This window comes from Cervus elaphus, chromosome 20, assembly GCF_910594005.1.
Source record: "Cervus elaphus chromosome 20, mCerEla1.1, whole genome shotgun sequence".
Classification (NCBI taxonomy): Eukaryota; Metazoa; Chordata; class Mammalia; order Artiodactyla; family Cervidae; genus Cervus; species Cervus elaphus.
Window position 1 is genome coordinate 82,292,486 of NC_057834.1, and position 14,705 is coordinate 82,307,190.

A 14,705-nucleotide genomic window follows, 5' to 3' on the forward strand; every position below is an offset into this window, starting at 1 on the left:
TAACTGTATCATAGTATAAATGAATATATCCATTAGGTCAATGAGAATATTAATGTTTACCTTTTTATTTTGCAGAGGATCAACCATTTTCCAGGAATGGGGGAGATCTGTAGGAAGGATTTCCTAGCGAGAAATATGACCAAGTAATCTTCATTTTCTTGTAATAGAGAAGACCTATTAAAAATTACATAGTGCTATCTTTAACAAATTAACATTGATTTGAAATGGGATTTCAATGGAAGAGATAGAATTTCAGAGCTGGAAGGGTCTTAAAATTTTCCTGGTTCTGTTCTTTGACTTTGCAGAGGAGGTAATTGAGGGTCAGAGACATGAATACCTTGTGTAAAGTCAAAGTTAAGAGCAGAACTGGAGTAGGATCTTGGTCTTCAGAATTTCAGGGTTCTTTTCACTGCAACTTGCTATCTCTCCAGCAAAAGAAATTGTTTGTTTAAATGTAAGAAGTTTTCTGTATATAACATTCAATATATGCTCACTTATTTTCAGTTAAACCTTGTACAAACTAATTTGTCACATTTTATCCCTCATGTGGATGTGTTCAGAATACTGGTTACTGAGCATCTGATATGTGCGAAGCACTGTAATAGGTGCCTGTGTGCACACACGTAGAACACATGTATATGTGCCTACTCAGGGCTACATGCACAGATATTTATTTTGGAGACCATTATTTAGAGTAGTAATATGCCTTCATGGGAAAAACTGTTAACAGGTAAAGTGTTGTGAAGAATATATTACAGAATTTTTCTGCAGTTTATATTTCTGTTTATTAGATTTTTTATTTTCAGGAAGTTGATAAATTGAGAAAAAAATATGAAAAAGAGGATTCTTTCACAGATGAAGGTTAGGAAGATGCTTGTAATTCAAGAAATATTAGTATTCATCCATGTGAAAGCTTATAATCCATTCACACAACAATATTTTTTGCATGTCTATTATATGCCCTTGAGACTGCTAGCTTTGAAGTAAACAAGTTAATTAAAGCCTGGTTTCTGCCTAGAACTCACATTTTAGTAAGAGAGGAGCACTGATGCATAAATAGTTTGGTGCTGTCACATTCGAGGTAGAGACTGTGTGACAAAGAAGGTGAGAGATTCTTTATGAGACAGCAGGGAAGGGTTTCTGGAGAAATTAAATTATGAGGTGGATATTGAAAGGAGTAGAGGAGTTCACCCTTTGAGAAGAAGAGAAGAAAATTGTAGGCAAAGACAACAGTGGGAGGAGGTATAGGGAGACTTAAATCACATGATATGTTTGGGAGAACCTCAAGCAATTTTTATGGTTAAATAGGATATTGGGAGGCTCAACCTCAGATGATGCTGGAAATAAATGTAAAGACTAAGCTGTGTACACTGTATTATTGTATTTTGTTTAATCATTTAATCATTGTTTCTTTAATCTCTTTACTCAACAAACATTTCTGCCTGTCCTGAGAGAAATGAGGAGCTATTTAATGGGCCTCAGCAGAGAAATAATCTGTTTTAGACAGTTTTGGTGACACCATAGGATAATGGATTCAATGAAGGTAGGACCAGAGAGTGAAAGCCCTGGAAGAGATGCTTGTCATTATCTAGTTCAGAGAGATAGGACGAATGGGGAAGAGAAGATGAATCTGAAAGATACAAAGAACATGGCATTGCTGGGACTTGAAAACTCCTCTGATGTGAGAATTGAGGGAAAGGGGGCGAGAAGTCTCCAAGATTCTTAGATTTCTGGATTAGGATGTTATGTGGAGGGTGTGATTTGTTAACATAGGAATTACAAGGATGGACTTCAGAGGAATGGGAATGAACCTCTAATTTGGACATGTGTTTCTTTTAAGTCATTTGTTTCCATTTAACACATTTATTAAGTGTCTGTTAAGTGCCAGGCATTGTGCTGGGCTCTGAGCACGAAGTGATCAAAAGCAGAGTTATGGCTTTTACAGCCTTGCATTGCAGTTGTGACAAGTGCTATGAAGTAGAAGTATGTAGTCCTAAATTGGTGCATAGTGAAGGACTTCTAACGTAAGGAAGCTTTGGAGAGTTTCCCTGAGGAAGTGATATGGAAGCTGAGATATGAATGATGAGTAAGAGTTTATTGGTGCAGATGGTATGTAATAGCCTTCTGGGCAAGAAGGATAGTATGGTTCTAAGTCCTGTGCTGGGAGAAAACATGGATAGTCTAGATTCTGAAATAAGGCCAATGTAGCTGGAGCACAGAGAGGTTGATGGGGAGCAGTGGGGGAGATTGGTTCATGAGTGATTTTTCAGGATGACAATCTTTATCCTAAATGCCACAGAAGAGAAGGGGGAGATGAAGTTGATAATATGACCAAATTTGCATTTTTCCAAGATCCTTCTGGCTGCTTTGTAGAGAACAGAAGTGTTATGGCCCAGGAGAGGCAAGAGGATTAAATGTAGACCCATTAGTAGGCTATTGCAATTAGGCAGTTTTCCATTCTGTAGAATCCTTGCAACTCTCCTTGAGGAAAAAAAGATCTATTAGGTAAAAAGTGATGACCAAGTAATATTAAAAATAGAGTTAAAAAAAGCATGTTCACTATCATTTAGTAAATCTATGACAGAACTCTGAGCAGAAATTATTCCAGTATACCAAATTCCTAAGTAAGACTGCTTGTCTCTTTTGAAGCTACATATTTTTATATTAAATGATTTGTGCTAGATCACCTAAATTGAATAAAGTATTTTTCTTGAATATATGTATGCTTGGATTTTTTTCAAATGAATAAATGGTATTATTCATAAACACTTCATGGTTAGTTTTAAATATATTGTTCTATTAAAGGTTTAACTTAATCTAATTTTATATTATTACAAATTTATTTATAAAAGTATGAATACATGTAAGGGTGTTGGAAGCAAAAATGGTATTGTTATTGTGCTTCCATTAGATTTGTGTGTGTTTGTGTGTTTCAGACCAATCAATGTTAGCCTATTTTGTAGTGAGGTTGTTTAGCTGGTTGGTTTATTTTGGATTTGATAGGTGGAGTTGGTGATATTTTTCTTCTTATAGTGGAAACATAAATTTTTTTACAGGGTTCTCTTGAAAGAGCACTTGAAGTATAACTGTATAACCTTCTAGTCATGGAGTCCAGTGGCTTATATATTCCACGCTCTAGTATTACAAAATGGCCCTACTTCTGTGCACATTGCATACTAGGGTCCCATTTTAATTTTTACTAATCTCGTTTGGGAATAATATTTGCGCATCTATAAAAGACTTGCATACATTTATAAAGAAGACTTTTTGAAACAGATTTTTCTTTAATAGATAATAATTTAAAATATTTCTATTGATTTAAAAATTGTCATTGAGAAACAATCAGATTTTTCTTTAATAGACAATAATTTAAAATATTTCTATTGATTTAAAAATTGTCATTGAGAAACAATCAGGTTTTTCTTTAATAGACAATAATTTAAAATATTTCTACTGGTTTAAAAATTGTCATTGAGAATCAGTGTGTATGAAATAAATAGCATTTGGATTAATCAAAAGCAAACATTTTATATCTAGTATTGTATCAATATCCCTAAGTTATATATCGTATAGGTAGCCTGATTTATAGCAAATGCAAAATGTCAGGACAAACATTATAGCAATAAAAACACATGTGTAGGTAGATAGTAGTTCATATAAGCAAAACCTCTGCTGGCTCAGAGGCTTCACTGGTTTTCTCACAGAAGTAGTAAAACTCAAAAAGTACTGGGGTAAAAGGCAATTTGAAAATTCCTCCCTGTGTATGACCCAGTGAACTCCAAATCATCTTTTAAGGGGCAGTGTGAATGACACCTGGCTGTGAACCATATTGACCACCCTCATCCCAGAGCCACATTTTACCTTGCCTTATATAACTTTTTTGCGGTTATCACATTGTATTTAATTAATGGCTTGTCTGTAAATACCTTAGAACCAAGACCATGTTAATCCTCAGTGCCCAATATATAACATATACTCAAACATTTGATCTATTAATATGTAAATTAGTACATAGGGCAGAAATTCTTGTCTGTTTTTTTCACTACTATATCCTTAGTATCTAGAATAGTGCTTAACAAGTAGTAGGTGATTAATAGGCATTTTAAAAAATGAGTCAGTGAATGGATCAATAAATGAAGAAATGGAGGGAATTTAAATCATTGTAGTAAATATCAGTAGCACAGAGAAAGGAAGTTTAGACAAGTTGGAATAGAAAGTACTCTTCATATTATCTCTAATTTATAGAATGATCAAGTCCCGGCCTCTGGATTATGCCTTTGTTCCTCGAACATGGATCTTCCCTGCTGAATATACACAATTTCAAAACTACATGAAAGAATTAAAGAAAAAAAGAAAGCAGAAGACTTTTATAGTAAAACCAGCTAATGGCGCAATGGGTCATGGGTAGGTATTTTTCATCTAGAATACATAAAATTTTTAAACAATTGGGAGAAAGACTAAATGTAGGCATTTGCTCATGGTTGAGTTCTAATATGAAAAAATAATAAAATGGATTCCTAATTGTTGCTTATTACACCTCTTGGATGTATAGGGTAATATTTTTCATCAGATTGGGAGATTTCCAGCCATTAATTCTTCAGAGTATTTTTTCCCCTTTTTCACCTTTTGAGACTGCCTTTATGAGCATGTTGATATTATTAATATTGTCTTGTAGGACTCTCAGGTCAGTTCATTTTTCTTTTATTTTTACTTTCTTATTTCTCAGACTAATCTCAATTGATTTATCTTCAAGTTTGCTGATTCTTTTCTGCCTTCCCAAATCTTATGTTTAACTCCTCCAATGAATTTTTGTTTCAGTTACTGTACTTTTCAACCTCTGAATTTCTGTTTGGCTCCCACCCACATTCCCCACCACCTTTGAAATATAATTTATGTCTCTACTGATATTCTGCCTTTGGTGAGATATTATTCCTGTGATTTCCTTCCGTTCTTTGTACATGATTTCCTTTAGCTCTTTGAGCAAAGTTAAAATAGTTGATTTAAATAATTTATTGTCTAGTAAACAAAATATCTTGATTTCTTTGGGTATAGTTTCTATTAATTGAGAATTTTTCTTTGTATGGGCCATACTTTGTTTTTTTTTTTGCACGACTGATGATATTTTGTTGAAAACTGGACATTGTGAATATTGTAATGTAGCAACTTTGATAATTAGATTCTCCTCTACAGGGTTTTTTATTACTGTTTGTTCTAGATGTTGTTTATTTGTTTAATGACCTTTCTGAAACAGTTTTGTAAAGTCTCTATTCTTTATTGTGTGTGGTCTCTGAAGTTCCTGTTCTGTTAGGCCAGTGGTCAGCTGTAATTGTCCAATCTATTAGTATTTGAACAGAGATTTCTATGAACACTTGGAACAAAAAAATTCCCCCAGTCCTTGCAGATGGGGTTGTGTGTGTGTGTGTGTGTGTGTGTGTGTGTGTGTGTGTGTGTGTATGCAAGTTGTAGCATGCCTTCAGTGCTCAGCTAGGCATTTGCAACTCTGCCTTAGCCTTCACTTCCTGCTTATACAGAGCTTGATGGTTACCTAGGGCCTTCTCAAGTCTTTTCCTGAGCATGCATTTAACCCTGGGCATGCATATGGGCTTCTAGAATCTTAGAAATAGTTCAGAGCTTTTCAAAGCCCTTCTTCCCCAAAGAGTCTCATTCCCCAGTCTTTTATCCCAATCTTTTCAGTTAGTCTGTCATTTCCCCCAAACATTTGTTGTCTTAGGCAGCAGGGACTAATACATCTGTCTCTAAATGTTTATCAGCATTTGTCTCCCATCCCCCTCCCCCAAGTAGCTGCCTCAGCACTGGGAGAGTTCTCAATTAGACAAGATAAAAGCAAATCCTTTGAGATCCTCCAGGGAACCCCCAAACTGATTTAAACACATGGACAAACAAAGCAACCCCAAGAATAGGTCTGTTCTGCTACCTCTAGAATCAGTGCCTATAGTAGGAACAGGGGCTGCTGCTCAAGGCCACTGCTGAGCTGGGAGATGGAGTGGTACCGGAGTAAATTAAAATGCAAAGAAGTTCTTTTAGAGAGATTCAACTGTTTTGTTTCTGTTTTATTTTTTATTACAAGTTCCCTGGTTATTACAAGCTTTTGGTTTGTATCCAGGATTCCAAAAAATTGCTTCTGACAGTATCTTTATGCTATTTTTTTGTGTGTATGTGATGGAATCACTTTCCTCTTGAGTATTGTCTGCAACTTTGTAAACATCTTGACTCCAAAATTATTCTTTTAATCTTTTCTTTAAATTTAGGATTTCTTTGATAAGAAATGGTGACAAGCTTCCATCTCAAGATCATTTGATTGTTCAAGAATACATTGAAAAGCCTTTCCTAATGGAAGGTTACAAGTTTGATTTAAGAATTTATATCCTGGTAACGTCATGTGATCCACTAAAAATATTTCTCTACCATGATGGACTTGTGCGAATGGGAACAGAGAAGTACATTCCACCTAATGAGTCCAACTTGGTAAGTGGTACTAGACACTATGATTTTATCCATTTGTTCAGGATCTGCTTTTTAAAATACCCATTGTGTATAAACATTAAATGAACAAAATTCTTCCTGTCAGACTTTTATAGTCTAGAAGAATTATATACATAAACAAGACTGCCTCTAATTTATAGACAGCTTTGTGAAAATTAGAAAAAAATTATGTATCTCCTGTTCCAGGAAGGCTGATTAGGAAAAGGCACCCCCCTCTGGGTGCTCTGAGCATAAGGCTGGATTTTGAAGTATGTATGTGTATATAGTGGTCCTGGATAGAAGTGACTGATGTGGAAATATAAGTTAAAATAATATGCCATTGAGAAGTGCAGATTAAGTGTAATGGAATTGAGTGTAGGAATAGATTTTGTTCAATTTCTCACAGTAAAGGGGGTATTTGAGCAGGTTTTGTATGAAAGGTATGTTTTAGAATGTGGGAGAAAGTACATGAAACAGAGAAAGAAAATTTTATCAGAAAGTAGAGTTATAATTTTTATTGGAAGAAAAGAGAGGGTTTTAAATTTACGTTAACTAATTATGAAGTAGAGAAATACATTGGCAGTTTTGGGATACATTTTTAAATTCTATTTAGTGGAGATTTTTGTATTTTTCCCTAAGATTACCTTTGTGAAGCCATAACATATAGATGAAAGTCATGCCTGTATAGTTTATGAAGGTCTAGCTATAATTTATTATCATAATTTATGATAAAAGTCATAACTGTAATTTGTAGTTTCTGAGAGATAAACTGTAGTTTATTCTCCACACTTAAGAGTTCACTTAACCTCTACCTCTTTTTTTGGATCTACTAATTATAGTAAATATTACACCTAATTAAGGTTTGTTTCCCATTTTTGTCAAAAGCCTGGTTATTGCTCTTCTCCAATATTATGTACATAATTAACTCCACCGAGTGGTCATTTTCCAAAATTAAATAATGACTGATCATAAAGGTTACTATGTTCAATTATCTAAAAAATGTTTTAGACCTGGTCAATGAAGAAGTAAGGGAACTGCCAAAATTTTTACAGGAAAGGAAGATGAAAGAAAGCAGCATCTCTTTAAAGGTCATAAGGTATAACCCTATATGCAAAACAGAAAAAGAGACACAGAAATACAGAACAGACTTTTGAACTTTGTGGGAGAATGTGAGGGTGGGATATTTAAAAAGAACAGCATGTATACTATCTATGGTGAAACAGATCACCAGCCCAGGTGGGATGCATGAGACAAGTGCTCCGGCCTGGTGCACTGGGAAGACCCAGAGGAATCGGGTGGAGAGGGAGGTGGGAGGGGGGATCGGGATTGGGAATACATGTAAATCCATGGCTGATTCATATCAATGTATGACAAAACCCACTGGAAAAAAAAATAAAAAAAAAATAAAAAAATAAATAAAGGTCATAAGGTGTAGATATATCCAGTCTCCAAGTAATGTTTGGACTCTACTGCATTCTAGACATTGTGCTGGTTTTGGAAAAACAGTGACCATGTACTTGATCTTACAAAGCAACAATCTAGTGGGGAGGCAGAAAATAAGATAAGCAATTATAATGCCTAGTGATGAGTGTAATGGTTTAAGAAACTGAGGGTACTATGGCAGTGTATAGCAAGGGCATCTAACTCAGTTGGAGATGAAGGTTAGAGAGGGAGTTTATAAAGTAAATAGTGAATAGTTTGAATAGTGAGGGGTTAGCTAGGCCAGAGACGGCGTGGGATGGGTTAAAACTCCAGGTAGAAGAGTGGCCCAGAGATGAGAGGGAGCATGTTATGTCTGCAAAGAGTAGATGTATTCAGCATGGCTGAAGCCCAGACTAAGAAGGGTTTCCTAGGTGGTACTAGTGGTAAAGAACCTGGCTGCCAATGCAGAAGACTTAAGAGATGTGGGTTTGATCCCTGAGTCAGGAAGATCCCCTGGAGGAGGGCATGGTAACCCACTCCAGTATTCTTGCCTGAAGAATCCCATGCACAGAGAAGCCTGGTAGGCTATGATTCATAGGGTTGCATAGAGTCAGCCATGAAGCAACTTAACATATATGCACAGACTAAGAAAGGATGGATGTTCTTATATCAGGATGGAGAACCCTAGAGGCCAGATCTTGGTAGACCATAGCTAGGATTATAGAATTTACCCTTAGAATAAAGGAAGCATTGAAAGATATTAAACAAGGGAAAGAAGGAATGAGATTTTTGTCCTAAAAAGGTCACCTGGTCTACAGTGTGGGGAATGTGAGATGGTGCTATAAATGGATGGGAGAGACTAGAGTAAGGGGGATAAGAAACTGTATTTCTAGTCTAACCATGTGTGAGAAAAAAGATGACGTAATTTGAAGTAAAGAATAAGAACATGGGTTTCAGATATATCTATGGTAACATAGATAGCATTGACATACTGACAGGTTGATTTGTTGAATGAGGGATTGAAGAGAGAAATTAAGGATAAAACTCAAGAGTTTTGGCACAGACAGTTGGGTGGATGGGTGACATTCACTGTGATAGGGAGTATAGCAGCTTTTAAAGGCTTTGCAAAAAGCTGATGTGTCTGGTTTGAGATGCCCATATAACTTCAAAATGGATCTATACTATTGGCATTTGGATATACAGTTTAGGTCTGATGTTCAGATGAGAGAGGTGAGCTACAGGCATAATCTGGGGCTTGTCAGGTCATAGATTATAATTAAAATAGTTGGTGTGAGTAAGGCTGGATTATATAAATGTAAGGCAGATAGTCAGGTTTTGAGAGGAAAGAGGAAGGGACCAGATAGGAAAAGGTAAGACTTAGAAGCTCATTTGGATGATAAAGTGATTTATTCCAGTTTCTTAAGTTGTATGTATATAATCTGCTTAAGTACACTGGGTTAGGAAGTCGTATTGAAGATGAGAGTCAGGAGATGAGGCCTCTAGGTTTTGCTTTGCCAAGTACTGTTGAGTCACATCATCTCCTGGCTTTGGTTCTCATATGTATGAAAAGGTATATTCTCTTGTATAAACCTCAGTGTTCATCATATACCTCTAAAATTTCATGATTGAATTCTTACATGAAGGTATGAAAAATCTAAAGAGTGAAATACAAAGCTTTATCTAAAATGAGGTCGCTTTATGTAAAAGAAGTTTAAGAAAAAAAGGAGGAAAAAGGAAACCAAAATGCTCCCATTTGGTTGTTTTGGGACAGCAGACTGCTGCATATTTTTTTCCCTCTTCATATTTCTAATTTTTAAAATGGTGTGTATTTTATGCATTTTGTCTTAAGTAAGAATTAAATATTGATAAACTACATATAAGGAGATCATATAAGAGAATTTCAGAAATTGAAATATAATGAACATTCAATTTTTTGCTACCAATGTATCAGTCCACCAATCCTTGTAAAACTTTGTAATCCTAATTAATTATTTTGAGCCTATACATTGAAAAATAGGGTAGAGAATGTAGGTTGCTATTGATTCATAGCTGCCATCACTTCCCCTTGTGAAAAATGTCCAACTGACAATTAACTGTTTGATGGGGATTTTTTGTCAAGGTAGATGTGAAATTGTGGAATTTCCAATCCTACGTACAAAGATAATGTTTTAATAAAAATGCAGTTTCATTTCTCTTTCACTAGGATAGCTAGAATTTTTATTATTGCTGTTAGTATTCTGCCAAATGGAGAGCTCCTCAAAAATTATTTTCCAAACCAAAAAATGATTTCTAGTTTGGAAACTAGGAAATGTTACAGTTTGATTAATTCCTTTTTCTTTAAATCAAGCACTTAAAATTAGTCGAGCTTGAGATTTATGCACTTTCTTTTAACTTAAAGCTTTTTCTACTGTGTCTGTCTTGTTCATCTTTGTGTCCACAGGGCCCAGCACATATTCCTCCCAGTAGTGGATGTTCCTAAAATTTTGTTCAATGAATGAAAAAAAAAAATTCTTAATTACTTGTGGGCATGTGGATTAGTAAATACCTGTATTTACTAATTTATATTAAATACATAAAATAACATGTAGCTCATATGATCAGTTCTATATATTTGTTTCAAAGATTTCAGTACTATAGATTTAAGTAACTGTAGTAAAAATAAAATATGATCTCAATATCATTGGTTATTAACAAATCAAAATAATAATCATATGCTTGAAGTATATATTAATTGCAATGCAACATAGTTATCTCAAGTGGTCTCTGGGAGTAGGATCATGAGTGAGTGTTTATGATAGATTGACATGGAGCCGTTAAATCATGAGAAGGTTTAAATTTTGAGTTCTTTTTCAAGTTTATTTGAGGATAACAGTGTCAACAAACATAAGACTATAAAGAGACTAAGACCCCTAAGAGCGCCAGTATGGAGCACTGTAAATTTACGGTTAGTCACTTAGACATGTGCGCAGCATTGTGTGATGTTTCTGTCTGCTGACCCTGAGGGCCGTGTGTCGTGTTAACAAGTCACAGTGATCTCCCAGCCAGGATGGCAGAGCAGAGGTTGTGGCTGGTATACCGCTTCTGTTTCTGCTACTTACTTGAACTTTCACTTTAAAATTTTTGTTGGAAAAGACCCAGAATGCTGTTTCAGAAAATTCTTTTCCCAAAACAAATTAGAATGAAAATTTTAGAAAAACATGAAAACAAACCAACTCAGAAAAGCAAACTTCAGAGTTAGAGCACTTTTCTTGCTTAGCAATATATAGTTTTGCATTTTCACTTAATTACCCTACATATCATTATTATTTTCATACTTCTATGGTAGATATATTTTCAGTAACATACAGAGTAACTTTGTAGATGACTATATTCACAATCCTTTTCAGAAAAATGTGCCATTGCATTTTATTTGAAAATTATATAATCATGAAATTATCAATCTGCATATTTTAAACTTTAAAATTGTCTTTTCTTTTTGAATACTTTCTTTTCTGCGGAACCTTGTGGTTCTAGAGTTTCACAGGTGGTAACAGCGTTGGTTCTTACTTGTTACAGACCCAGTTGTACATGCATCTGACAAACTACTCTGTGAACAAGCATAATGAACGTTTTGAAAGAGATGAAACTGAAAACAAAGGCAGCAAACGTTCCATCAAATGGTTCACAGAATTCCTACAAGCAAATCAGCATGATGTTGCTAAGTTTTGGAGTGATATTTCAGTAAGATTGTACCATTTCATAATTTTAATTGTCTCTCCTCATATTAATTGAAAGGATCATCAGCCATTTAAAATAAAGAACCCGTTACATTAGATTGAGCAGATATAGTGTATTTTAATGAAGAAAGTGGTGTGTAATAAGTAGATAAGTAGTACTAATAGATAAGTAGTACTTTTACTGCCCATGATTGGAAAGGGAATTTTAAATGGAGGCCAAAGCATAGGTCAGGCTTTCCTGGTAGCTCAGCTGGTAAAGAGTCTGCCTGCAGTGCAGGAGACCCTGGCTCTATTCCTGGGTTGGGAAGCTCTGCTGGGGAAGAGATAGGCTACCTACTTCAGTATTCTTGGTCTTCCCTCGTGGCTCAGATGATAAAGAATTGGCCTGCAATGAAGAAGACCTGGGTTTGATCCCTGGGTTGGGATGATGCCCTGGAGAAGGGAATGGCTATCCACTCCAGTATTCTGGCCTGGAGAATTCCACGGACAGAGGAGCCTGGCAACCTACAGTCCATGGGGTCCCAAAGAGTGGACACGAGTGAGCAACTTTCACTTTCGCTTTTCAAAGCATAAGTCAAGGCATGGAAGTACGAGAATAGTTAAAAGAGGTCCAGATTGGCACATATTGTATTTGTGGGAGATTCATGAGGACTTATGATAATATACGTGAAGACTAACTTTTAGGCCTGAAAAGCAAGGCTTAACTTGGTAGACAGTATGGATTCATTCAGTTTTTAAGGGAAGTAATAATGCCAAAGGCCATGAATTTAAAAGATAAATCTGAGAATGAGTGCTAGATGGGTTAGAGTAAAGACCAAGAGTAGATAGAGGAGGGTGCTTGAGAGTAGCTTAAGTGAAAAGGATGGTCTGAATTGAAAGAGGTGACAATGAGGTGGACCTTAGAGATGAACTGAGTGTTCAGAATGGGGAGGTGGGAAAGAAGTATTCAGAGATTCCTCTGTAGTTCTAAGGAATAATTTTGAGGTGAATGGTGGGTGTGGCGTTATTTAAAATAGAATAGAAAGAAATTTATTTTGAGAAGAGGATATAGAGCTTAGTTTTGCAGATGAGAGAAAAGAGTTCTACCTATTGATTTGTTAATTCATTCATTTATTCAGTAAACATTTGTTGAAGCTGTACTATAAGCTTGTCTCTGGCTGTTAATTTGAAGATATGTAAGATACAACTCCAAGAGTCTCAAGAGTTTGGTAGGAAAAACCTGCACATAAATTGTTAATAAAATGCAGTGTATCAAGTACAAAAATATAGACATACATTGGATTTGTGGGAATGTAGATTAAGATCACATATAGTAGCCTTTGTATTGTAGAGGGAATAGATGGAGTATAGTGTAAATGGAGATAGGAAGAGGACTTCCTGGAGGAATTGACACCTGAATCAAGTTTTTAAAAGTCCACTAGGCTATGATGGATTTTACTTTAGATATGTTGAACTTGAAATTCTCTCTCAGGTAGAAAAGCACGCAGTTAACAGTATATGTATGGGGTAAAATTCATAACTAAAGCCATGGCAGGGGATGCAATTCCAAGTGGTAATGGTTAAGAAAGAAAAGGAAATCCATATGAGAAGATAACCTTGATGAAACAGACCCTTTTATTAATCTTAGCAGAAATGTTAAAAAAATATTAAAATGTTAAAAAAAATATTCTCATAATGATAGCTTACTATCCTGTGGGTCAGAAGCATCAAACTGCTGAAATTTGCAATTTTGGAAAATATCTCATTGATGGTAGATCCTATTTTGTGATACCTGGATGATTTAATGAATGGGTTGTTTGATGACTAGCTCAGTGAGACCAAATTTTAGATGCCCTCTGGTGTTCTTTTTTCTTTACTAAATTCTTCACTTTGATTCTTCAGAGAAGTCTTTGTGAAAAGGTGGAACCTATTGGGTTGTCAATTAGAGAGGAATATACTGAGAGTCAATTAGAGAGAAAAATGAGTCCCATTAGCTTTACAGACATTGGTTTTAAGTGGTACTTTCCCCACATAATTTAATTAGGAGTACAACTAATACTAATGACTATGGAAATTAAGTTTTCAGTTAGAGCCTAGAATATAATTTTCAGATATGACCTGAATATAGTAATTGTGCTCTTACCCATTTCATGAGTTTTTCTATAAATGGATAAATTTTGACTATATTAGTTGTATATAAATTATCTTATAAATAACCAATTAATAAATAATAGACTGATAGCTTCCAAGTGCTTTCCTACAATTATCCTGTCAAACTGACTGTATTTATGTAATTATTTTAAAATTTCCATTCTTTATTAAGAATTGCATATACTTACAGATATCTTCTTAAGATCAGTCAATGGGATAATGTAAAAAAGAGAATGACAAGAGAAGGTGGAGAGGGCAATTATTCAGTAAATTTTTATCTTAATAGTTTACAAATTTCATGAATTTAACTTAGAACTTTTTTCAATGACCACTTTATTGATGGTAATTTATCTAAGAAGTAGCTGTCTGTATATGAAAACTAACATTCATCAATACTCTCTCTGTGTGCTTTTGTGCTGGTCAAGAAAGAATAAGAAATCAAGAGAAAATCAGGCCATGAAGGTTAAAAATGACTAAAACCATTCATAAAATCATCCTTACTGAATGCCTTTTATATACTTTAGGTAAAAATCTAAAAGTCATCAATACTGGAAATTCTTAGAAGCATTAGTGGAATTTTGTTTGATTATGTCATTCCTGACTTCACATATACATGCAATCTTGTCTTTACATTCTTGAAAATACGTTGTTTTTTATGTAGAAAAAAACACAGATTTGCAATTCAGAGTCTAAATATTCATCCCCACCTCCTCACTCCCAGCATGTCTTATTTCACATAGACAATTGTTAGCAAAGGTTTTAACTTTTTTCCCCTAGTCAAGTAGTTTCAGTAATATCTCAAGATTTATGTAAAGTATTCTTTGCTCTTTTATCTCCATATCTGTGGTGCTATTAATACCATGAATTTGTTATTTTGAATAAAATTTCTGAGAACAGCCTTACAAGGCATCTCTGATAGACCCAAATACAGTCTGTGTTGGGATTCTGGGTAAC

At 34.9% G+C, this 14,705-nt stretch overlaps 1 protein-coding gene across 4 annotated transcripts in view; it reads left to right on the forward strand.

Moving 5' to 3' along the window:
* The window catches only part of TTLL7 (tubulin tyrosine ligase like 7), a 157,881-nt gene that overhangs the window by 66,848 nt on the left and 76,328 nt on the right, over positions 1–14,705 (forward strand). For all 4 annotated transcript variants that reach the window (XM_043876256.1, XM_043876258.1, XM_043876254.1 and 1 more), the window contains exons 5-8: positions 76–143; positions 4,246–4,404; positions 6,270–6,486; positions 11,461–11,625. In XM_043876256.1, coding sequence (XP_043732191.1) covers positions 76–143; positions 4,246–4,404; positions 6,270–6,486; positions 11,461–11,625 — 609 coding nt within the window. The remainder of the gene's footprint in view (positions 1–75; positions 144–4,245; positions 4,405–6,269; positions 6,487–11,460; positions 11,626–14,705) is intronic.